At 38.9% G+C, this 25923-nt stretch overlaps 2 protein-coding genes across 2 annotated transcripts in view; one reads left to right on the forward strand and one right to left on the reverse strand.

The window, feature by feature from the left end:
• Nucleotides 1–18866, forward strand: part of l1cama (L1 cell adhesion molecule, paralog a) — a 95399-nt gene extending 76533 nt beyond the window's left edge. The window contains exons 9-30 of the mRNA XM_051660327.1: nt 1333–1447; nt 1623–1807; nt 3456–3587; nt 3698–3841; nt 5026–5137; nt 5432–5586; nt 5889–6048; nt 6149–6273; nt 6951–7052; nt 7261–7458; nt 7711–7781; nt 7963–8188; nt 8317–8432; nt 8897–9122; nt 9200–9322; nt 9568–9741; nt 10017–10130; nt 12389–12538; nt 12918–13049; nt 13480–13552; nt 13661–13672; nt 15111–18866. Of these exons, the coding sequence (XP_051516287.1) occupies nt 1333–1447; nt 1623–1807; nt 3456–3587; nt 3698–3841; nt 5026–5137; nt 5432–5586; nt 5889–6048; nt 6149–6273; nt 6951–7052; nt 7261–7458; nt 7711–7781; nt 7963–8188; nt 8317–8432; nt 8897–9122; nt 9200–9322; nt 9568–9741; nt 10017–10130; nt 12389–12538; nt 12918–13049; nt 13480–13552; nt 13661–13672; nt 15111–15360 (3095 nt within the window). The 3' untranslated portion in view covers nt 15361–18866. The remainder of the gene's footprint in view (nt 1–1332; nt 1448–1622; nt 1808–3455; nt 3588–3697; nt 3842–5025; nt 5138–5431; nt 5587–5888; nt 6049–6148; nt 6274–6950; nt 7053–7260; nt 7459–7710; nt 7782–7962; nt 8189–8316; nt 8433–8896; nt 9123–9199; nt 9323–9567; nt 9742–10016; nt 10131–12388; nt 12539–12917; nt 13050–13479; nt 13553–13660; nt 13673–15110) is intronic.
• Nucleotides 18867–19726: 860 nt separating this feature from the next.
• Nucleotides 19727–25082, reverse strand: ribc1 (RIB43A domain with coiled-coils 1). Its single transcript, XM_051660352.1, has 9 exons — nt 25034–25082; nt 24594–24795; nt 24284–24507; nt 22248–22362; nt 21954–22072; nt 21591–21830; nt 21324–21490; nt 20682–20764; nt 19727–20589 (listed from the first exon to the last, which is right to left on the reverse strand). The coding sequence occupies exons 2-8, from the start codon at nt 24790–24792 to the stop codon at nt 20683–20685; spliced, it is 1146 nt and encodes a 381-aa protein (XP_051516312.1). The 5' UTR covers nt 24793–24795; nt 25034–25082; the 3' UTR covers nt 19727–20589; nt 20682.
• Nucleotides 25083–25923: the final 841 nt, after the last annotated feature.

The raw sequence follows: 25923 nt of genomic DNA on the forward strand, positions 1-25923 counted from the left end.
ATTGTTCACCCGGCTCCCGCTTCCTCCTCCATAAGAAAGGCAGAGGTCTGCCACATTGGTGCCGAAACCTGGGGGTTTGGAGGAGGAAGTGGGAGCCAGGTGAACAATCCACATAAGACTTTTAATTACACTTTTCAGTGTATAATATAACGTTGCTTTTCAGCATCACATAAAATACACACACTGCTTTTCAGCAGTCACGTTAAACATAGACACAGAGAGCTTTGTGCGTCTCTCGCTCTCTCTCTGGGCTTCTCATCTCCCTTTTATCTCCCCAATGCCTGCTCACTGAAACACAGAACAGCTGTTACAGAAATTATACACCGGTACGAGTCCTTCCCATTCATTCCTCCAGGCCTCGCTCTCCATTCACAAACCAGTGCTCGGCCATGCCCCCATCACCACACACACACACACACACACACACACACACACACACACACACACACACACACATATAAATACGTATAATATATATATATATATATATATATATATATATATATATATATATATATATATATATATAAAGGATAGAATATATATATATAAAGGATAAAATAAAATAATATACTGTCCCTGAGCTTCAGACAGAGCAATCACAGGTAACTGAAAGGTTGTATTTTGTAAAGGAACAGATCATTTTCTCACCTTTCATCATCCCAGATGTGTTCGACTTTCTTCTGCAGAACACAAACAAAGATTTGTGTCCATACAATACAAGTGAATGGTGGCCAGAACTTTGAAGTTCCCAAAAGCACATAAAGGCAGCATAAAAGTAATCCACAAGACTCCAGTGGTTAAATCCAAATCTTCAGAAGTGATATGATACGTCTGGGTGAGAAACGGATCAATATTTAAGTCCTTTTTTAATCATCAGCCCTCCTAAGCGCTCTTCTCTACTAAAAGTTCTTCTTTTGTTTTGTTTTTTTGGTAATTCACTTTCGTCATGCATATTGCCACCTTCTGGGCAAGGAGGAGAATTTATAGGAAAAAAAGGACTTAAATATTGATCTGTTTCTCACCCACACCTATCATATCGCTTCTGAAGCCATGGATTTACCTTTTTCTCAACTGTTTGTGTTTAGCAGAAGAATGAAAGTGTTTTGAGAATTACCATTTTTGGGTGAACTATTCCTTTAATAGGTTTAATGCCCCTAAAAATCAACTCCAGGGCATTCACTTCTTAATATATTTTTTTTTATTTCTGACACTGGCCTAATCCATTTTCACATGTTTCAGCAATTTGAATGTTATTGTGTTTATGTATGCAGTTAGTCTTGCGCTCTCCATATTTTCATTAATAATTTCTTCTTTTGTGTGTATTTCTAGCTAATTCGGTTGTGCGTAACAGAAGGCCACAAATGATGAGACCCACTGGGTCCCGCAGTTCCTACCTGGTGCTCAGTGGCCAAAACCTGGAGCTGGAGTGCATTGTTCAGGGCCTGTAAGTCCCATTTGCTCTGACTATGTGTGTTTTTATGGGGGCTCCTTTACCAGGAGTTTTACTTGTGTTCTCATAGCAGAAAGGAAAAATGTATATTAATAAACTCATTGGACAGACATGTCATCTTACTACTTTGTGGTATTTCATAACTTTTCATTTCATACTCTCTCCTCAGGCCCTCTCCCAAAATCAATTGGATCAGGATAGATGGAGTCCTGTCTGAGTCCCGCACTTCCAAAGACAGTTATGACAGAGTGCTGCGCTTCAAGAATATCTCTGAGTCTGACAGTGGCGAGTATCAATGTTCTGCCACCAACCTGCAGGGCATGACCACTCACACCTACAGCATCACTGTAGAAGGTATGGCTTCCCACTGCCAGATCAGTTCCTCTGAAGTTTTGGATGTGGGGTGTGAATTTGAGGGCAACTGTGGGAGGATGACTCAGAATAGCTCAGTAAAATTAAACTTGACAAAAGCTAGTTTTAGAATAACTCGCAACAACCCGAGTTTTCTCTCTGAGGGCTTTTAGCTGTGCATGATTGATGTATAATTGCATGTTGGCTAAAAAAGTAAGGGATGAAGTTCAGTCTACCTGTCATTATGGCTAAATATACCCCAACAGTGTATCATCTTGAAGGCGTTTATTTTGTAGTATCATGTAGAAATCAGTGACACAGCAGTGTATCAGTTCAAAGCTGCTAATAAGCATGGAACAGTCCTCAACAATGCCTACGTCTATGTTACAGGTGAGAGAATTTTGGTCAAAAGTGGTTAGCTGTTTTTGGTGGTGCTTTCTCAGACAAAATCCCTAACCCTAAAAATTTAACTTTGGTGTGTAATTCGTCCCGCACTGCTTGTGCTATTAGTTGAATGATACCTCAAATCATGTGGCTTGTTGAAGAGAGTTGTGTTATTCGTTTTCTAAGTGATCTGATTTTATATTGACGATTTTTGTCTGGCGGATGATAAAACAGATGGAGAATGTCCCATAAATGATATTGAAGCAGGGATCCAAGCCATACTTACGGACCAGAACATCATAGGGTGTGTCTCAATCAGCTCCCAAGTTCAGTAGTCATGGCAGTAACCAGGGAGTCAGCCATTTCTAGGACTATCCCAATCAATTGAAGGCGTTTATTTAGCAAAATTGACTGTCTGACTATCTGCTTTTTACACGCCTACTTATCAAATAAGTAAATAAATGAAGTAGAAGAGACTGGCTTCCAGAGACAATGGTAAAAATATATGTAAGGGATAATGTGCAGTCAGCTGGTTGTTATCGCACAATAAACCCAGACAGAGTGATCAGTACTTGAAAACCCTGAAGGGGTTTATTTTGTGATAACAACCGGCTGACTGTATATTATCAAGCTTATTATGTGGCTACTAACCAAATAAATAAATACATGGACATAAAATATTGATCTGTGTTGAAATTATGCAATTTGAGAAGAAAGAAATCGCTAAACAGCTGAAATCAACCTCTGGTTTGCATCGGAGTTCTGTTGGTGTTTATTTTGTGAAAAAGACCATCTGACTCCTCATTATTCAGCCTATTACAAGACTACTTGCCAAACAAATAAATAAATGCAGATGAAACATTGATTTGAATTGAAATAATTTTATTAGCTTACTTGTAGAGATCGCACAGAGATCCAAGAAGCAGGAGAGAAGGCTCACAGAAGCTGGACGAGCGGTCTGATACGACTTAATTCACGGATTGCGGTTGTTACAGAGCAATATCTGACCACTGGTTAGCGCCATTGACCAATCAGAATAGAGTATTCCAGAGAGCCGTGTAATAAACACTTATAATGTACACTTCAGCGGTCATTATACAAAATATTTGACAACCGAATTATGCAATTGACCAATCAAAATCAAGTATTTCAGAGAGTTGTGTAATAAAAGCTTATAACTGGCTATACATTGGCTACCATGCTCAGTTTAGAAGCTTGTATAACTGTTTGCAGAGACCTGTCATGAGTATGTTTTGTGTTGGTCTAGCTGCCCCATACTGGACTAAAGAACCAAAGAGCCAGCTGTATGTACCGGGAGATACAGTCAAACTGGAATGTAAGGCTGACGGCATTCCCAGCGCTGTGGTCACCTGGAGCATCAATGGCAATCCTCTTACTGGTAACACATTACATTCTTTTCGATGTTGAATAGTCTTTATCTGTGCAGTTGTGACTTGAGAGACGTTGGTGTATTGTCATGCATTGACTTACTGTGGTGTGTTTGTGCAGATATTGACCCAGACCCCAGACGCAGTGTGAAACATGGCATACTCACTCTGAAGAATGTAGAAATTAGCGACACAGCAGTGTATCAGTGCAAAGCCGCTAATAAGCATGGAACAGTCCTCATCAATGCCTATGTCTATGTTATAGGTGAGAGAATTTTGGTCAAAAGTGGTTAACAGCTGTTTTTGGTGGTGCTTTCTAAGACAAAATCCCTAACCCTAAAAATTAAACTATGGTGTGTAATTCGTCCTGCACCGTTTGTGCTATGGAGTTGAATGATACCTCAAATCATGTGGTTTGTTGAGGAGAGTTGTGCTATTAGTTTTCTAAGCGATCTGATTTTACATTGATGATTTTCTTCTGGTAGATGATAAAACAGGTGGAAAATGTCCCATAAATTATACTGAAGCAGGGATCCAAGCCATACTTACAGACCAGAACATCACAGGGTGTGTGTCAATCAGCTCCCTAGTTCAGTAGTCAGGGAACTGACCAGGGAGTCAGTCATTTCTAGGACTATCCCAATCACAAAATCATTCCAGTGCACTGAAATGTTTGCTCCATAAAAATTCCCAGATTGCACCGTAAAACCCAGGCAGCATCGTTACTCACTATGTTCCCTTACCTGAAAGGTCGCCATGTTTTCTAAAGTCTTTCAAGTCGTGAGAAGGTGAGCACAAGAATAAAATGATAGTCAAAGCTTTATTTTCTCTTTAAAAGAGATGTTTGTATTAACTTTTATCCATAATGTGCATAAAAGGGAAATAATCTTTTAAAAAGTAGAAGATTTTTTTAATGTAATTTCTTTTTCATAATTACACTGCTCATTTTAATATCTACCAAAAAACAGTGTCATTTATACAGCCATGTTGTTGATGAATATCAGCTTGTTGCAGTAAATTGAGTCATAAATGTCCCAGTGTTCAGTGAATGAACACCATTTTTTGTGCCCGAATTTGTGTTCATGATATAGTGATTCACGTCACTGGGAGCTAGGGAGTGAGATGAACGCACCTGTAGAAACTTTGGGGTGGATTCTTATGACTTAGGGCAGTAAGCAGCAACCTAGCAATGCCCTAGCAGCCACTTAGATCTCCCTAGCAACGACATATCAGCATGCTAACAACCACATAGAACACTTTAGCAACCACATATCGCCCTGGCAATCACCTACAACACCCTAGCATAGTGGTGGTGAATTTTGCATGGGAAACACCACTCAGATTTTCTTAGGAAAATTAGCAAATCTACTATACCTTTTTTTTTTTTTTTTTTTTTTTTTTTCTGTGAATGCTGGAAACTAAATAATAGTAGATTTCTTGTTTCTCTAGAACTACCTCCTAAGATTCTGACAGAGGACGGCCTCATGTATTCAGTGGCAGAAGGACAGACGATCGAGTTGGCTTGTGAGACCTTTGGCTCTCCTCTGCCTAATGTCACATGGTGAGACAGACTCGATCCTGTGGGGTGTTCCTTCCTCACATGCCAGAACTGATCCAGCCAGCTGTCCTGAGTTTTAGTGGGGGGAGGGAGCTTTCTGGGGAGTGCATAATGACACATGGGCAAATTTACTCACCATAGTCATTGATAGTGTCATTCTAAATATTGGTATTCTTAAACAATTGCATGTTGCACTCATATGAACAGGCTTACATGAATATTGTGTTTCAGGATTATTATAGTTCTTAAAATTTGACTAGTTTTTATTTCGTTTTGTATTTTGATGTGTTTTCACAGGGAGTCCTGGGGTGCTCTTGTAGCCAACCCTAGGATGAGTCATCTATCTGATGGTTCTCTACAAATCAGTAATGCCTCTCTTAATGACAGTGGCCAGTATACTTGCACTGTCAACAATAGCAAAATCTCCATCACAGCTGAGCTTGATGTACTCAGTAAGTTTCATATGCATTAATACGCATAATTGATTCATAATTTCATTTCAGGCGGTTAGAATAATTTCTGTCCATTCTAACAATTCTTTGGTTAATGTTTTTACTGTAGCTACTCTGATATCCTCTAACTGATTCATACAGCTACCAGCAACATAGTGATTTCGAATCATTATAAACCTTCCAATAGAACAATACTGCTTTTAATGGCAGTTCTATTGCAATTGAGTTATAAGAATACTGTAACTCAAAAAATTTAAACTATAGGGTTTTTACAAACACACAACAATTCCATTGTCTCTCAGACAAGACAGTCATTGTGAAACCTCCATTGGCTCTGCGAATCCAGCGGGGCAAACCAGCCACCCTCACCTGTGAGTACCAGGTGGACTCCAGACAGGATGCCCCTCAAGTCCAGTGGAGGAAGAATAGACAAAAGCTCTCAGAGTCCTCTGATTCAGACAAGTACGCTTTTACAACTTTCTTTTACTCATAACATGGCTGCTACGTATAAGTGAGCTCATGAGAGATCATGAAAAGTAAGTATTACCCATAAATGTCTTAGATACATGCTAGATGAATCCACCCTCATAATACCTGATGTCGAGGAAGAGGATGAAGGGATTTATACCTGTGAGGTCATCACAACGCTGGATATGGCTGAAGCAAGTGGATCCATCACTATAGTTGGTAGGATATTTTATAGTCTGTGAAACAAATGTCAGTTACCTATGACATGGCCATCTTAAAACCATCTGCCAGTCAGGATTTGTATGCACTGCAAAAATGGCTGCTAGAAAATATGAAAATAAATGATACATTTTGTGAAAAGATCTGGCAATAGAACAAGCCAAAATGCAATTTGGAAGATTTCTTAAGATTTACGCTTTTCAGAACAGTAGACATTAAAATTAGTGGGGGGAAAACTTATTGGGAAAAACTTTGGGCAGTTTTGACATACAAATGTAAGTTTTGTGCAGTTAAGCAAGTTATTCTTTAAGTATTGTTAGCATGGTTTATTTTTGCTTTTGTAATAATAACTTGAGACCTATGAACTAGCAACAACACTGTGAAATTAGAATATAGGACTAAATTTAAGGCTAAAGCAGTTCTTGAAATAAAAGCAGCCAGAATTTTGGTTTGTTTGAGAATTTGTGAAGCTGGCCATTTCCAAACATTAAGCAGGTTGTGGTGTGCTACATGTCTTATGTTAATTGTGACCTATAGAAGGGGTAAACGATTAAGATCTGTTGTGCCGTGGGTAGATTTAAGGAATGACATTTAAAAACATAGATACTTTCTTTTACCTGGCATCTTACCACTCTGACCTCTTTTTCTTTTTTTTTTTTTTTACTTTCATTCACCAGACCGACCAGATCCTCCAACCCAAGTCCTGATGACCGAACCTAAAGAACGCAGTGTGACTCTCAGCTGGACACCTGGAGATGATCACAACAGCCCTGTGCTAGGTATATCATTTTGACCTGCTTATGTATCATATACTGTATATGGAAATTTATTTGTACAGTATGTTTACAGAGTCTGGATTTGTCAATATTTAATAACATGTTCATGATATAAAATGCAGTTGCTTATTGATGTTTGCTTCTTTAAATGTCAAACGAGCAGCAAAACAGCATGTGGTAAACTTCTGTATGTATGCATTTATGTATCTAGAGTATTTGATTGAGTTTGAAGAGACAGGATCTGAAAGAAAGGAATGGGAAGAACTAACCCGTGTGTCGGGCAGAAATCGCAGAGCTACCCTTCCTCTGAAGCCCTTCATTTTTTACCGTTTCCGGGTCATCGGCATCAATGACATCGGCAAGAGTGACCCAAGCATGCACACGGAGACCTATTCCACACCAGCAGCTCGTAAGTAATACTGAAGTTTGCAAATCCCACCCTATGGCTATTGTGAATGTCTGTGTGTATGTTTACATTGCCTTAAACTGACAAGCAGGTGTGTAGTCACATTGTGATGCATTTGTTTTGTCCCTGGAATTCTTGTATGACAGTTTTGGTTATGTGTTTGTGTTTAGCCTGAGTGTATGGCTGATGTGAAGTGACAGGATTATATTGCCTGCTAGAATGTTTCCCCACTAAACAATGATTTGTCCTCTGCAGCTCCAGACAGCAACCCTGAAGGAGTGCGCAGTGATTCCATCGACCCAGACACCCTTGTCATCACATGGAAGGTACAGTGCACTATTTAGCGTTTAATATATTTGTAATATATTGGCCAGACTAGACCACACACATATAGTAAGCAAGTCCCACAAGTGCATAGGCAGCTCCATTGTCCACTTTTGTAATGTTATGGTGCAAAGCTCAATGAAAAATGCATTTTAGCTCAAGACTGAATCTGTGTTCTTGCAGGAGATGGACAGGCGTAGTTTCAATGGCCCTGATTTTCGCTATAAAGTAATGTGGAGAAAGGTTTTGGGCAGTGGTCCTTCCTGGCACACCAACTACACAACCTCTCCACCCTTCATCGTCACAGATGTGGGCAACTTCACGGCCTTTGACTTAAAAGTTCAAGCTGTCAATGAGATTGGAGATGGTCCAGATCCCAAGTCCACCATTGGATACTCTGGAGAGGACTGTGAGTTATACAGTCTCTTAACCAGAATGTTATCTTTAATCAAAAAGATGTACTATAAACATGGTCACTGATTCTAGTTTTATGTAAATCGTGAGACAAACAGTACTAGTGGTCTTTCTCTTTGACAGACCCTCTTGAAGCTCCACTGGATGTTGGAGTAGCCCTGATCAACAGCACTGCCATTAAAGTGACGTGGGCGACTGTGAACAGAGAGACAGTGAGGGGTCGTCTGCAGGGTTACAAGGTAACAGGCTGTGCCTCATGTACACCTCTAACCTTGAATGCACTGTTAGGGTCCATGCAGACCAAACTTGTTCTTGCGCTAAAAAAAGCTAGACGCAGTGTAACAAATATACAAGTTGACGTTCTTTTTAACCTGACATGGCATCTAAAAAAAATGTGCGAGAAGCTGAAAGAACAGCGAGGTGGTGCGTAAGAGTAAAACGGTCTAGCACATTTACAGACGGATGCAAAAATGCACTGTTTGAACGGCCCAAAGTCGCTTTGGATAAAAGCGTCTGCCAAATGAATTAACAGAAATGGAAATAAATGGCATATCAACACATCCCCCTTTGGGCAGTGGTATTTGCCACTCAAATCTCCTTCCTCAGATAAAGTTTGATTATGAAACTGAACAAAGTTCTATTGTTTATGGAAGATATTTTTGAAAATTTCAGAGAATTTGAATATTTCTTCAATCGCCTACAGATTTATCTGATGCACTATGGCCCTGAAAGCAGACACCTCAGACGGGAGCGTGTCAGGGAGGGGAAGCCAACCAATGTCTCGGTTGTGACCACGGGCAGTTCGGAGGAGAGGAAAGTTCTAGGAGATCTGCAGCCCTACTCCCATTATGCACTTGCTGTCAGTGTCTTCAACAATAAAGGAGATGGACCCCAGTCTGAACCCCTCACTTTCCACACACCGGAGGGAGGTAAAAAATAAAACAGACATAGAAAAGGGCAGGTAAATTAAAAAGAGCGTTAGTAAGAGTGTCTTCCATTGTTTCAGTACCTGGTCCTCCATCATCTCTGATTCTGGATAGCCCCTCAGAAACCGAAATTACACTGCACTGGACTCCACCCACCCAGCCAAATGGAGTCCTGATTGGATACTCATTACAGTATCAACAAGGTATGTCAACAGATCCACTGATTCATTCTTATCAGGAGGCAAGTATCACTATTAATATTGCTCATACTTGGGGTTTGGGATTTAAACTAACCCCCAACCCCAAATAATAAACTTCGGCTTGTAACTCTTCTTGTACTGTTTGTGCTACATGAAAGATATCTCAAATCATTTGTAGACATTATAAGGAAAAACAACTAAAAATATTTTTCATATTTTTTGGTTGTCTTTTTTCTATTTCTCTGCAGTTGACAATGAAGATGGTCCTATGCAGGTAGAAATGATTAATGGCCACAGTGCATCTCACTTCACCTTAAAAAAGCTTGACCCTCACAGTCGTTACCGCTTCTACCTGCGGGGGCGCACTGCTGCTGGAGAAGGCCTGCCTGTCATTAGAGAGGGAGCCACTACACTGGATGGAGGTCTAATACTTGATCACTGCATTATTTATCTGGGCATAATAGAGCTGTATTTAGATGTGTACTGGTTTTAAATATATTATTAATATTATATCTTATATGTTTTCAAACCCAAGTCATGATAAAGCAATCGATACTGATTAGTCCAGTTAAATTAGACAGATTTTGTCCCATGTTTACATGAAGTTGATGTGTCTTATAATGAAACAAAGGTGCAGATTTAAGGGCCCCTAAGTCTGACTTGTTTTCTGTCTCTGTATGTCTCTCTGTGTGTATAGGTCCTCCCTCCAACATTAGCCTATCGATTGGAGAGACATCAGTCAATCTGACATGGGTGTCCAAAGAGAGACAAAGAAGCGTGGGTTTCCTTATTCATTACCTGAGAAAAGATGGTAAGTAGTGTATAGACAGAATGTGATTGAAATGACTGAACACAAACTTGTCCAATAAATTGCATTCCAAACGAAACAGGAACTGACACTATTCTTGAAGTTAGTTAGTTAGTTAGTTGCTAGGGTGTATTAACTAACTAGTTAGTTGGTTGGTTGGTTAATTAGTTGGTTGGTTACTTAGCTATGCAGTTGCTAGGGTGTACAAACTAAATGGTTGGTTGATTGGTTGGTTGGTTCATTCATTGGATGGTTGGTTGGTTTGTTGGTTGATTGGTTGGTTGGTTAGTTAACAATGCAGTTGCTAGGGTGTACTAACTAATGAGTTATTTGGTTAACTAGTTGGTTGGTTAGCTATGCAGATGCTAGAGTGTACCAACTAACTAGTTAGTTAGTTAGTTTGTTGGTTAGTTAGTTAGTTGCTAGGGTGTATTAATTAACTGTTTGGTTGGTTAATTGATTGGTTGGCTTGTTGGTTGGCTATGCAGTTGCTAAGGTGTACTAACTAACTAGTTAGTTGATTATTTTTAGAGATCAACGATATTGGTTTTTAGTGACTGATAGGATACTGATTATTGTAAGTGCCCGATGACTGATTAGCAAAAACAATTTTTATCTCGCTTTATTTCTGCTTTTAGACACATTAACAACTTAATCATTTATCACCAACCTCTGGTGAACTGCTTTACAAAGAAAACTGCACACAGTCTACAAAACAATTGTAGTTAATGTACTAACTGAACTAGTTTTAGTTGCAGAATATAGCCCCTCACTTAATATTTAAAATTCTTTTGTGTCCAACTTTATCGGTAAACCCGATATTAAAGAACCAATAACCGATTAAGTGGAAAAGTGTAAATATCTGATAGAATTATAGGTCAATATTTCTAGTTAGTTGCTTAATTAGTTGTTTGGTTGGTTACCGTTAGTTAGATAGTTAGTTGGTTGGTAGGTAGGTATGTATTAACAGTAGGTAAGTAGAGAGAAAAAATGGTTATGGTTTAAAAACCAGATAGAACATGCATGCCCTTTTCACTAAACGTGAATAACACCTCTGCCCATGCACATAGAGGATGAGATATAGTGTTATTGCAGTAGGCACAAATTACCTTTAGTAGCACTTTCTGCTGCCTCAAGGTCAGATCATCCTGCTGCCGAACGTGCTCCAAAAGCATGGCATGGAAGGAGTGGGATATGTTGTCAATAATTTGGACATCATTTTTCTCTTAGCCACAAACCCCATGAGGGTGTACACCTAATTGAGTGGAAGAACCTGCCTTTCTGGTGAGCCCATTCAGCTTGTTAGAATTCCCTGCTCTTATCCCAATGTGAATTTACTTTAGCCCTTCTTGTAGCCTCTATGTTGTTGGTCCATTCTTAAAGGTGAAGTGTGCATTTTTTTCTTACACACTTCCTCCTATCCCAGTTCAATGTGCAGAGACAACTGTAAGTAAGCCATTCATGGGTTGGCATCCAATGTGAACTTGTGAACATTGTGTGCTTTCAAAACAATGCTCTCTTTGTAAGAGCACTGTGCAGTTAAAAATGACAACTTCTGGCTCAACCAGTGGCTTGAGTTGGGGGTTGGACTACTGTTTGAACAAATTATGGCAGATGGGGAGGGTGTTTGACATAACCTATTCAGAAATAATCATTACTTTTGCAATTCCATTTAGTGCCTTAAGTGCCACAGAAATTATACACTCCACCTTTAATATATATCTGAGTCACCATGTATATTCAAATTCTCAAATCAGCACTGCGGCTCAGTGGTTACCACTGTTGCCTCACAACAAGAAGGTCCCTGGTTCGAGTCCCTGCTCAACTGGGCCTTTCTGTGTGGAGTTTGCATGTTCTTCTCGTGTTCACGTGGGTTTCCTCCAGGTGCTCCGGTTTCCCCCACAAGTCCAAAAAACATGCAGGTTAAGTGAATTGGAGACTCTAAATTGCCCCATAGGTATGAGTGAGAGTCCCCCAGGGGTTGTGTCAGGAATAGCATCCGGTGTAAAACCTGTGCCAAGTCAAATATGCGGATCACGGATGGTCCGCTGTGGCGACCCCTAATGGGAGCAGCCGGAAGAAGAAGGTATAGTAGCTAAAATTTGCCCTCTTAGACCTGCTTATTTAACATGAATCTCTCTTATTAATTTTACATTAAGGGACTTAAATAAGGTACTGGGCCTGATGGAGATTTTTAGGAACATAAAGAGAATAAAACCTGTTTTCATTCAACTGTCTTATTTGTGTTGTGTTCTATCAAGGCAGGGGTAAATGGAAGCGTTCTGAAAGAGTGAACACCTCTCAGTCCTTCTACATACTGCAGGGGCTCCAGCCCGGATCCCAGTACCGCCTGCACTTTGACTTCAGCAACAAAACTTTCTGGGAAACTGAGATTGAGACAGCGGGAGCAAGTAATCCCAAACTAGCCTCCCTAAATGCTCTTTGTAATAAATTGTGCTGATGTTCTATTTCCATGCAGACCACTTGAAGATTCTTTTTGAAGGCCCCACGAAATTATAATTTTGTGGCTTTTACTCCCTGTGTGTTTGCAATTCCTTTTTAGCATGTACTGTATACTGTATTTCTCTTCCGGAAAAACAGACCAAAAATATTGATGAATCATGTTGCACTGCACGTTGCACAATGTCAAGCAATTTCATGGGGTCTTTAGGCTTGTATATCAGGATGGACTAGAAAATGGACACGAGAGGATGTTTTATTGTAACATTGATATCAAACGGAGTATTTTATTATCAGGTAATTCATACAGGATTTATTTTCCCTCATTAGGAGTCATGGAGGTGCAGGGTGCTTTTGTCACAGAGGGCTGGTTCATTGGACTTATCAGCGCGCTAGTGCTGTTGCTGCTGTTACTGCTCATTCTCTGTTTTGTAAAACGGAGCAAAGGTGGCAAATACTCTGGTAAAATAAACTCACAGCAGAATAAACATGCATACACTACATGGCCGAAAATATATGGACACCCCCTTCGAATTGTCTGTAAAAGCACACGCACACCAAAGCAATGTTTTTAAGGTGCTGAGTTCAAAACAATAACCTCAAAAATAAGAAAAAAGGCTCACACTTAAGTTTTGTTCCAAAAAATATACTTATAAGTAACCATGTGGTTAACGTTTCGACCCACACAAGACTCTTGTGTTTCCACACACTTTTGCCCACATAGTGTACAGTAGTTTAATCTTTCAATGTACAGTACTTAACCTCCCTCAGTGCATTTACTTAGCGATTAGTTAACTCACAGTAAGAAACAAACTATCAAATGCACAAAAACAGCAGGTATTGATGTTTTTAGTACCACATCACATCCCTGAATTTTATTCCTCTGTTGCAGTTAAAGACAAAGAAGAAGGCCAGATAGATTCTGAAGCGCGGCCAATGAATAACGAGGCTTTTGGAGAGTACAGGTGCGTTTCTAAAATGTGTTATGCATAGGCACTAATTACTACGGTTTCATTTCCCTGTTTCTTATGTTCTTCCTCTCTTTCCTAAATGCTCTTCCCAATGCTTTGCAGATCGCTGGAGAGGTATGCTTTGCAGTGTCTTTATGTTCTATTGCATGCATGGCTTTCTTAGTACTTTTCCTTTTATGCACAGAATACAGGGGCATAGGAACAATTTGAAAAGTGGAGGACATAAGGCACTAGACAGACACCTTTGACTGTTGCGCAGCATCTCACTGTTTTTTCAGCATTTGTGTTCTTAAAGCTGCACTCAGTCTGACTCCAGCCAGGTCTCCTAAGTAACCAAATTGGCCCGGTTGCTAGGGTGGGTAGAGTCACATGGGGTAACATCCCTGTGGTCGCTATAATGTGGTTCGTTCTCGGTGGGGCGCTTGGTGAGTTGAGCGCGGATGCCGCGGTGGATGCCGTGAAGCCTCCACACGCGCTATGTCTAAGTGGCAACGCGCTCAACAAGCCACGTGATAAGATGCGCGGGTTGATGGCCTCAGACGCGGAGGCAACTGGGATTCATCCTCTGCCACCCAGATTGAGGCGAGTCACTACGCCACCATGAGGACTTAAAAGCGCACTGGGAATTGGGCATTCCAAATTGGGTGAAAAAAAAAAAAAGGTGCACTCAGTAACTTTTTGTTCGTGTCATCTTGGACTTGCAGTGACACCTAGTGGTTTGGATGCAGCATCATTCAAAATCAATAATTTTCAGTTACAGATGCATTGTAAAAATTCACTATTAACAATCAGCCATGATTAATTTAATCCAAGAGTGAAAGTATCCAATAACAATATGGTTACTGAGATTAAGCGAGTAGCATTCAGCTGGTCATGTGATTCTAAAATGGCAGCCCCCATGAGGGTGCTCCACCCCCATGTAGAATAAAACGGCTTTTATAAGGCTACTGAAATGACTAGAGTCCTCATCTCATGTGCGTTGTCATGATTTTATGCATATGTTTCAAAATTACAATTAATTTCTTTAGGAGTAAATCTTTTTTAATGGGGAAAAAAATTATTGAGTGCACCTTTAAGATGCCACGTCAAGTTAAAAAAGCTTCAACTTTTGAAAAAAGTGTATCTTGAGCATTCTGTTCCATTCATTGCACTGCATCTAGCTTTATTTAAAACAAGAACGCATTCTGTCTGAGAGAACGCTTTCTGTATGAATGGCCCCTAACACCTAACCAACTGTATCTCAGTTAAGAGCATATGTTAAAGTAATAGTCAAGTCAATTTTATTTGTATAGCACTTTTCACAATACTGGTTTCATAGCAGCTTTACATTAATTAACTAACTAAGGAAACTGAGGAAGTAACTGAGGAAACGTTTAAAAGGCAATGTTTAAAAGTAATGATTAAGTGTCTTTAAAGACCATCCCGAATTGGCCAATTGTTCCAATCTGTTCCAATTGCCTCTGCTCTCCCCTACTTTTTGCCTCTGCACTTGGTTTCTGTTTGTAAATGTATCCGTTTTTCACTCCCTTTCTCACTCGATGTTGATGAGAAGTGACAATGAGGAAAAGCGGACGGCGAGTCAGCCGTCTCTGTGTGAAGACAGTAAGCTGTGTACCGATGATGCACTAGACGACTACCCCAACAGCAACAGCGTGCAGACTGAGGTGATCATGGACGACTCACTGGCCAGTCAGAGCAGCGGAGTTCGAGATGCTCCTGAGACTCAGGAAAGCTCCCCTCTAAATCCTGCCACAACCATCTCCCACCAAGGCCTGCCCAACACTGCTGCCCTCCTTGATTAGAGCTGAGCATGCCTGAGACCAAATGTGGATTCACACACGTGCCCACTTGTTGCAACCCTTCATGACTGACCAAATTATCAACAGTCCACAATATTGAGACCTACAAACCAAACAGATGCCAAGAAAAAATAGCAGAAGCATTGCCAGGACTTACTTCAGACATAATTGGACCAACACAACACTTTTAACACAGCCAGAAGGAAATATTCGACATAAAACATACAAGGACTGCCATGCTCATTGTTTACAGATATTATCTCTCATTTTGTGATTTACGATATTGTCGTTTTCAGTTATACACACACAAGACAAGAATATCCCATGTAACTTCCAGAAAAGACTTCTTTGATAATCCAGATACAAATAAAGCAGATGCTGAGCTCTTATGGCGGATGCCGAATCAAATATGGAGTTGGATTCATCTGTAATCCTGTAACAAGTGTTGTGGAAGTAGAACAGGTAGAGTGAGAGACTGAGGGCCTTAAAATCATGAGTATGTGCGCTGTGCAAGCATATCGACAGCTCAAGCTGGATATTGATTGCAAAATTTAATCAACTAATTGTGTTTTGTGCTTTTCTACCATTTTGGTTTTTAAAGAAGGCATCATTATTGTTTGAAGACTTGTCTGTGGCATTTTTTAAAATTTATTTTTTATTTATTTTTTTACTCAAGAAACTTTCATGTCGTGCTTTGTCATCTATACATAATTGATTGTAATATATTTGTGATTCATTAAAAGATACGTATCCACATGCCCTCAGTTAAAATAACAGACTTCCATACTGTAAATATATGAGATGCAATGATTCTACGACATAAGATCGTTTATAGCAAGCTGTACATAAAAGCATCTATCAATTTAGCCAAATACAGTATTATATCTTCTCTCATCTCTCCATTGGTTCCAGTGCCTGCCTACAAAAACATACTCAACCAGAAATGTTACCACCACCAGGGATAATTCACCTGAAAATGAAAATCATTTACTCACCTTATGTTGTTCCAAACCTCTTTGAATTTTTCTTTCTTCCATACAGGAAAATGTTAGGCAGAATGTTGGGGACTGACAGCCTCAGCCACCATTCACTTACTTTGTATGGATAAAAGATGCAATGAAAGTGAATAGTGACTGAGGCAAACATTCTGTCTAGCATCTTTTGTGTACCACGGAAGACAGAGAGTCACGCTGCTTTGAAACGACATGAGGGTGACTAAATGATGACAGAATTTTCATTTTCGTGTGAAATATGCCTTTTTAAGCATTTCCCACAATGACATATTTGTCTTTTTTTTTTATTTCATTTTTTTGAAGTGTAGTAGTCTGTATTGACAGTCACTCTCTTGCAGTCCTGTTAGTGTAAAGCCATAAGAATACACGCGTAAGGTGCGTAGTAAGTTGTGAGGTAGTCATGAGTTAGATAGGGTTGTAAGAGAGAACATTACACACTCAGAGACGTATATAATTTAGTTTGGTTACATAAAATGCAATCATGTATGTTCTGGCTTGTGTCTTACTACACAGAGAATGTATGCTTTGTTTGGATGGGAAATATGATTCCATACCAGTATACCAAATAGCATTTGTTCCTTTTTGCCTTTTGGTTATTCTGATTTCTTGTTTGATAAACAAATATAGCAGAATATAGCACTGAAAGAATCTATGGCAAATCTGTTTTTTTTCAAGAGAGGGGCACAGGGGAAAAAAAATCTCCTAAGGGGGTAGTTGACCCAAAAATGAAAATCATTTCATTCACATACTCATTCCTAACCTGTAAGACTTTTATTGTATGGAAAAAAGAGCAGAGTCAACATTCTTCAAAATTTAACTTGTGTTTCATGAAAGAAAGAAATTCATACAGGTTTGGAACAACATGAGGGTGAATAAGTTATGACAGAATGTCTATTTTTTGGGTAACTAACCCCTTAATTTTCAGATGAATGTAAATATAACCCAAAAGATTGTTTATGATGTTTGAATCTTATGTTTTAGGTTTTGTAACTGTTCGTTTGTTTCATTTTTGTAACTTTTTTAAACTTTAGAGTAACTTGTTAGTTGTGACATGAGTGTGGTAGATAAGTAGTGTAGTGCATAGTTTTCAAAAACAAAGAAAAAAGTCCTTTGATAACTAAATGTTGCAGGTTCTGATAAAAAATACAATTGTAAAAACAGATTGGATAAAAAAAAAAAAAAAAGACAAATCACCATAACTTTCATCTAATTGAAGTAACTGACAAAATAAGATCATGCTCATAGTTTCCTTAGTTCTGAACAATGGCAGTATTGTGTGTGTCTGATTCAAGTATATCACTGCAGTGGCGGGGCAAAAGGAAGGATGCAGTCATTGTATTTGCACACTGCACACACATACACTCCCAGGGAGCAATATGCGTTGAATCAGATCTCAGAGACCACTGTTTTTGCAGAGTTATTCCCAGTCCTTTGGGACAGCTGTGGAGGCCAGACTGCTCTGTTTTTTTTTTTTTCCGATCTGTGTTAGCTTCCTCCACAAAAGCTGTATAGAAACACTCAGGACAAAAGTCCCTTAGAGATCTATTTTCTTACAGGAGGGGGGATAGTGATGCAAATTATATTCAACTCAATATTCATCTGAACTGCTGCTAGTCTTGTGTATTTTGTCAGTGTCTTGACTGTGTATTGAGAATGGAGATGAACTGACTTTCAGATATCCACTATACTGCCCTCTACTACTGCAAGAGAATTGAGGGTGCCGCTTAAAGTCAATATTAAATATATATAGACCCTATTTACTTTCTCAATACACATTCTTGATCTCATTGTGAACAATTCATTGGTGCATGTTATTTGAAAGAAAAAAGTCTACACAATCTTTAATCAAAATGTAATAAATTGCTCTGACTTTGAAACAACTTTCCTTTTTGGCTGATATCACCAAAGCTTTTTATTTTTCAACCCCTCCCGTTAACCGTTTTTTCACTATCCAATCATATCTGATGGATGAAATCAAGTCCCGCTCTACATTTTTTTTTCCCCTTCTGAATATCCCTTTCACTTGGAAATGACACATAATGGAAATAAAATGGGTTGCAAATGGCATTTCATGTTGACTTTAAGGCTTGATTAGTGAACAATTATTGCCATTTCTGTTATTTGTCAAATGTATGCATTGGAGCTCATAGTCCACTAAAACACATCTTAAACTGGCTTTATCTACTGTAGGCTTAATGCAAATATAAGCTTGACCTAATAGTCTTTTCCTCTTGTATGTTCTGTTTGTTACTGGATATGATGTGACAATAAATGAAGGACCAGATGTTTAGGATTGAGTGAGGCTGTTGGACTGTCATTGGCTGGCCATACCCCCCTGCAGTGTTTGTGTGTACTACAGCAGTGAATGGACTGAAGGGGTCTGTGAGGGTGGGCTACATTAACTAGATAATAACTGGATTATGCTATTGTATCTGCATCACCAAATAGCCAGTGTCAGTACATACTTATTGAATAAAATCAATGGAATCATCTTCATCTGCAACCAACAGTTGTCATTTTGTGTGAAAATTCATCACCATATGACATTTTATGAAAGCATTTGCTAAGAAATGTACTTTTCTCAGAAATTTACTCTATGTATTGTAGAAGTAACAGCAACAAGATTTCTTCTAAAAGTCCAATTTATGAATGAAAAACATTAGTGCTTTGAAATCTAGACCAACTTTATTTCTATGAGATTCTTGAATTTTCTTGGTTGTCGAGGTTTAGGAAAAGAGAAGATAACAGGATACAAAGTTTGGGACCCAAAAATGTGTATTTATTAAATTTTATTTATCATCTTCAATTCTTCTTTTCACAGTTAACACACCGAGATGTTATGTGTCTTCATATCTTCACACACAGAGATGTTATCTGTGCTGTTGTCTGTTCAAACAGACTGATCTCATGGGAAAATTGGTGATAGGTCAAATATCTGCTAAAATCGGTCTCTGTTTTCCGAATATCCGGACTGCAACTGTGCGTATGTGCACTTTCACATGTTCTTTAGCTGTGTCTCAAATGACACGCTATGCACTCAGCCATCTAGTGTATGAATTTTCAAAGTGTAGTGTTGTCTCAAATGGGAGACTAAAATGTTTTACTACACGGTAGCATTCGCCATTTTTCAGCTGACGAAAGTGATGTTTCCAATGCACGTGAAGTGTTGCTGTTAGCTTTAGCACATTAGCTAATACAAACACATACTGTATCTCAAATGACATACATATAGACAGGGTGATGGTGAAGCATTCAACTCACATTTCCAAGGCGCTGTCTTCACAGAAGTTTCAGTAGTTATCATATTTACCATTAAACAAAAACAGTTGTTTTGTCAGACAGTCATGACCACTGAGTGCATGAAGTGTCCAACATTCCACACTTTATTATTTCATTTGAAGAACTATATCAGTACTTGTAGTACACTTAATTCTTGTTGCATTTTTCAGTGTGAAAACACCACTCGCACTACATGCACTACAAAACAGCATAGAATATTGCAAAAGTATGTGATTTGGGATGCAGCTTTTCACTTTGAATGGATGTGATGTGCAAGGCACAGTGCTCCCAATATTCTGAAATATCTGAGTAGTAATTACATTAATATATCCTTAATCCAAACCCTAACCCCAAAAACACTGAGTACTGAGACAAAAACAGTGATCTGTCACTTCTTTGAAGGGGTGTGACATGAAAGGCACAGTGCGTCCAATTTTTGGAAACATCTGAGTAGTATTACATGAAAATAGTCCAAACCCTAAAACTTATCCTGACTACAGAGACAAGCATTCAATCGCTTACTTCTTTGAAAATGTAGTATCTCGCTTTTCAGAGATCAAAAGAGATGTGACGTCAAAGCCGTAGCGCGAGCGATTTTTCAGTGCATAAACATTTGCCACATTGTGGTGCTTGTCTAGAATTCGGCACATTGTGTCCAAATTTGAGAGAAAAAAAAAATCAGAACTAACATACCGATTTTCCATGTGTGACCGTATTGGTTCACACACAGATGATAACTGTGCCTTCTAATGCTTAAGAGAAAATGAGTGCTTAAATACACAGTTTCATACTGTACATAATACTACAAAAACATTTCTGGAGAATGCACATACAGGGTAGATATGTGAACATTGCATATGGAGGTTTGCCAAATACAGAACTGTCCCTTTTTTGACTCTGCCCTTACAGAGAGCAGTGCCTGAACCATGTGAGCAAAAAGCTGCAAAGAAATACATACAGTCTTAAACACTGTGTTCTCTATATTTCTTTATCAAGAAAATGGTTAGATGAAAGGATAAAATGGGATGTTACTTTAGCGTGAGCTCCTGCTGAACTGGGTGAAGTACTGAACTGTTGGCTGGTTTGTATACAGCTGCTTGTCCAGGTAGTGTTGGCTAAAAAACACAAAATACTGTGTTTCTAGACACCCAAGAATGTGACTTTGCAAACAGCTGTGGAATTTGTGCCTACAGAAATCTCATATTTCATAAAGAATATTTCCAAAGAATTTGAACGTCTGTTATTCTAAAGAAGATCTATGTAATGTTATTACATATTTTGGTTCATTTGATGATGCTTTAAGATACCTATAAGCATCAGGTACTCTCAGCACCATTTCATGCAGCTTAAATCCATTCCACAAAATTAAGTCCTAAAATTTGCACAGAAAATGTAAAAAAAAGTCTGCAGATTCCATCTAGGCCTGACAACATTTTAATTTACAGACACACAAAGATGTCTATTATTACATATTATATGTAATATTACACATTTTTACATTTACATGTAATGCATGTACATATTACATATAAAGGAACTCTGTTTTAGTGTTGTGATCTTAAACATACTGCACAGCTACTTTTAATAAAGAGCAGTATTTTGACAGTAGTCTGAATTCTGCTTGAGTACTGTCATGTATTATTAATGAAAATGAGATCTAAATCTGTCACTTACTGTGCTTGCTGCTCTCTAGCCAACTGTTGATTGTATTTGTCGAGCAGAGCTCTCCTTTCTCTCTCCAGTTCCTTCTCTCTTTTCTCTTCTCCCTCCTGATACCTGGCCTGTTCCATCAGATGGCAATCCCAGGCCAGCTCTTTCAGCCTCTCCATCTCTCTCCATCTCTGGTTAAAGTCACAAAGATTTCATCTCACACATAGATAATATGTGCTAATGTATGCTCAAAGGGCAAATTTTGAATAGATGTCAGTGTAGGATCTGAACCTCTTTTTCAAAGCACTGTCTCTCTCTATGTTTGTGGATATCATTGAGCTGCTGTGGGGTCATGCCCTTCCAGCGGTCGGTCAGGACTCGTGGACCGCCTGCTGAGGATGCTGCCTTTCTCTCTGCAGCTTCGGGTCGCTCTGTCAGAAGGTCAGAGGTCACCATGTACTGTACCTCTGCTAGCTTCTCTCCCTCTCGCTTCAGCTTCTCTTGTCTCTCCTGTTCCATCCTCTCCTCCACCTGCAAGTGGAGGACAGAGATTACCTTGACCTTCAGTCTCAATAAGTAAGATTTATGATGCCTGATAAATGGCAAGATTACACATTCTCTCTCTCTCTCTCTTTTTTTTTTTTAATTCTTTACCTGAGCTTGGTGAAAGCAACTGAGTGCAGTGTGGGCAGATCTTTTGCACTCTTCCTCCAGGGCGTCTAACTGTACTGCCCTTAGGTCATTTTCCACCAGTTCCCTGTCAGTCAAAAGTTCTGCAGGTACACACATTATCATTAGACAGACATGCTCAGAACATCTACTACCTCTCCGCAACTCTGTGCTATGTATCACAGTGAAAATACACCCAAAACTAAAGGGTGGATACTGTAACAACGCACAAACTTGAGACAGAGCAGCGTGGGATATGGGGGGGATATGTGTGTTTACCTCTATTTTTCTGTTCCCTCTCTTGTTTCTCTCTCTCCAACTTTTGAGTTCTCAGGTTTCTCTCGGTTATCTCCATTTGAGCTCTCTTTCTTTCATTCTCATTTATTCCCTCTCCCTGATTGTGAATGCATAAACATATGATTAGAATATATCCATATCTGGGTTACTGACATGAAATTACAAACAGTGACAGCAGTGTTCTGCAGTGTGACAAGCTATACTTTATTTTAAATATAATTGTCCTAATTCTTGTATAATATTATAATTTCAGTTTTTACGACTTACTATTAATTGAAAGACAACGTGGGATACTTATACTTTAAAAAAATAAAAGTATTTGTTGTACTGCAGAAGTTTAAAAGTTTACACACACACACACATTCAAAACATTTGGCCACCAGTGTATATTTAAACTTTTTAACTCCTGCAGTGTAACAATTACTTATATATATATAAAAAAGTATTTGTTACACTGCAGGAGTTAAAAAGTTTAAATATACACTGGTGGCCAAATGTTTTGAATAATGTACAGATTTTGCTGTTTCGGAAGGAAACTGGTACTTTAATTCACCAAAGTGGCATTCAACTGATCACAAAGTATAGTCAGGACATTACTGATGTAAAAAACAGCACCATCTCTATTTGAAAAAGGAATTTTTTATCAAATCTAGACAGATCCCATTTCCAGCAGCCATCACTCCAACACCTTACTTTGAGTAATCATGCTAAATTGCTAATTTGGTACTAGAAAATCACTTGCCATTATATCAAACACAGTTTAAATCTATTTGGTTCGTTAAATGAAGCTTAACATTGTCTTTGTTGTTGAGTTGCCACAGTATGCAATAGACTGGCATGTCTTAAGGTCAATATTAGGTCAAAAATGGCAAAAAAGAAACAGCTTTCTCAAGAAACTCATCAGTCAATCATTGTTTTGAGGAATGAAGGCTATAAAATGCTTGAAATTGCCAGATTTCATACAAAGGTGTACACTACAGTCTTCAAAGACAAAGGACTCCTGGCTCCAACAAGAGATGTGGAGATCAGATGTACAACTAAACAAGAGGATAAGTACATCAGAGTCTCTAGTTTGAGAAATAGATGCCTCACATGTCCTCAGCTGACAGCTTCATTGAATTCTACCCGCTCAACACCAGTTCCATGTACAACAGTAAAGAGAAGACTCAGGGGTGCAGGCCTTATGGGAAGAATTGCAAAGAAAAAGCCACTTTTGAAACAGAAAAACAAAAAGAAAAGGTTAGAGTGGGCAAAGAAACACAGATATTGGACAACAGATAATTGGAAAAGAGTGTTATGGATCTTAACCCCATTGAGCTTTTGTGGGATCAGCTAGACTGTAAAGTGCTACAGGAAGTGTGGGGTGAAATGTCACCTGAGTATCTGGACAAACTGACAGCTAGAATGCCAAGGATCAGCAAAGCTGTCATTGCTGCACGTGGAGGATTTTTTTGATGAGAACTCTTTGAAGTAGTTATTAATGTCCTGACTATACTCTGTGATCAGTTGAATGCCACTTTGGTGAATAAAAGTACCAATTTCTTTCCATAAGAGCAAAATATGTACATTATTCCAACTTTTGGCAGCCTGTGTGTGTGTGTGTGTGTGTGTGTGTGTGTATATATATATATATATATATATATATATATATATATATATATATATATATATATATATATATATATATAAACAGAAATGCTAACCAGTTACAGAATATGTATATATGTGTATATATGTATATGTGTGTGTGTATATATATATATATATATATATATATACATATATATATATATACACACACATATACATATATATACATATATATATAAACAGAAATGCTAACCAGTTACAGAAACTAAAATATACACTTTTTCTTACACATGCATACAATTGTAAGCTAAAATCTTTGACAAGGGAAAAAAAGTGAATGTCCATGTAATTTGTCTGTCTAATGATGCATTTGTTAGTCGTAATCTGTTGCCCTGATATTCTTGCATTTGCCTAAAATGTATGCTTACCTGAAACACTTGCATACTGGCAGGTCCCAGTGCAGAATCTGCCAGAGAAATGTTGACATCTTGCGCCCCCTGTTGGCCATAATTGATGTCTGCATCAAGACTGTCCTCTGCACGTTGATGTATCGCTCTATACTGGATCAATTCCCGAGCCAACTCTCCTCGAAACTCTTCCTCCTCTTTTTGCTGTTGCATTGCCATTTCGTCAAGGGACAAGCGTAAATGATCTGAATAGCATAGGATATATCATTTTTGCGGGACATAGAGACAAACGCAGCGGTCTTTTCCAAGCTACAAGAGTTTTGCCTCCTACCATGAGCCTTATCTCGTTGTTTCTCCATCTGCAGGCGTTCTCGTTTCTCCTCCACCTGTTTGTGGAGCGCGGGCAGGTCCAGGCCGATCACCCGAGCTCTGGTGTTAAATATGCGGCTCCTGCGCTCCGCCTCTGCGGCCCGTCGCCGCTCTACCGCCTTCAGAACAGACTCATCCACTGGTAGATCAACCTTGTACATGTTCTGTGAATGCATAACAAGCATTTCCCTTCCTTTAAATATATCAGCCCCCTCTCACCAATCAAACAATACCGAGGATGTTTTAAACTAGTTTTAGTTCTGCAGACTTATATAAAACTAGGCCTACAGTACCTACTAATTTTATTTTATTATTTGTCTTAATAATATAAATAGACAGTGTTTTTTATTATTATGAATAGGAATAGTATATAAAAAGAAAGAGAGAGAAATTAAAACTTACTGGCGAATATCAGTGTAGACAAGCAGCAGTGTTGTTAGCTCTCCTGTTGTGTTTAAAGCGTTGTTTGGCGTTGCCATGGTAACCGGTTCACGGTCACTCGCGCCTTCAACGACTAAGTTGAGAGAGATGTTTGACTGATATATTATCTGTGCTAATGGGTATTTATTCAAATAGTAAACACTAACATTTCATTCGGAGACAGCGTGATTTCAGTACCATGAACAGCTCCCCGAGTAAATAAGTACTGAAAAGTACGAGGAGCCGTGTAGGCCATAATTGCTGAAAATCCTCTTACAAACAATAGTGAAATTAAAGGTGCTATATGTAAGATTGACAACAAGTGTTTGAAATGGGTACTGCAGTCCAAATTCAAAATATTGGAGAGTTGTCGGCCCTCTCCAGACTCGAAGCTCATGCGGGTTGCCAGAATGTTGACACGCAAATTAGCCAACTCAGTATCCGTTTTAAAGGATTTCTGGGCTTTAAGCTGACTCCATCTTCCAAAGGCATCTCCAATATTTATCCTTGTTTAACTACGCCTCTGGTAATGGTGGTTTTTAGACGGATGGCGAGGCTTTTTAGGTCGGGTGGAATCTGTTATCTCTGATCCAGTTTGTTTGCTGGCTTCCATGGCTGCAGCACGCAGTGTTGTTTGCCTGCAAACCTGTTGAAATCTGGCAACCCGGCAGTGTCTAAATACTATTGGTGAGTGGGTAATGGGTAGTGGGTGGGATCACACAGGCCAAAACATAAACATAAATTCCGGCCCGGAATGGAAACTTCAAAGTAGAATATACTGGCTGTAGCATTGTTATCGGAGAAGCCAGTATTTCAACTTAGCATGTTTCCTAAGTCTCTAATGTCATATTATGGTCATTTTATGATTTAGT

The sequence above is a fragment of the Myxocyprinus asiaticus genome, chromosome 28 (genome assembly GCF_019703515.2).
Source record: "Myxocyprinus asiaticus isolate MX2 ecotype Aquarium Trade chromosome 28, UBuf_Myxa_2, whole genome shotgun sequence".
Taxonomy (NCBI): domain Eukaryota; kingdom Metazoa; phylum Chordata; class Actinopteri; order Cypriniformes; family Catostomidae; genus Myxocyprinus; species Myxocyprinus asiaticus.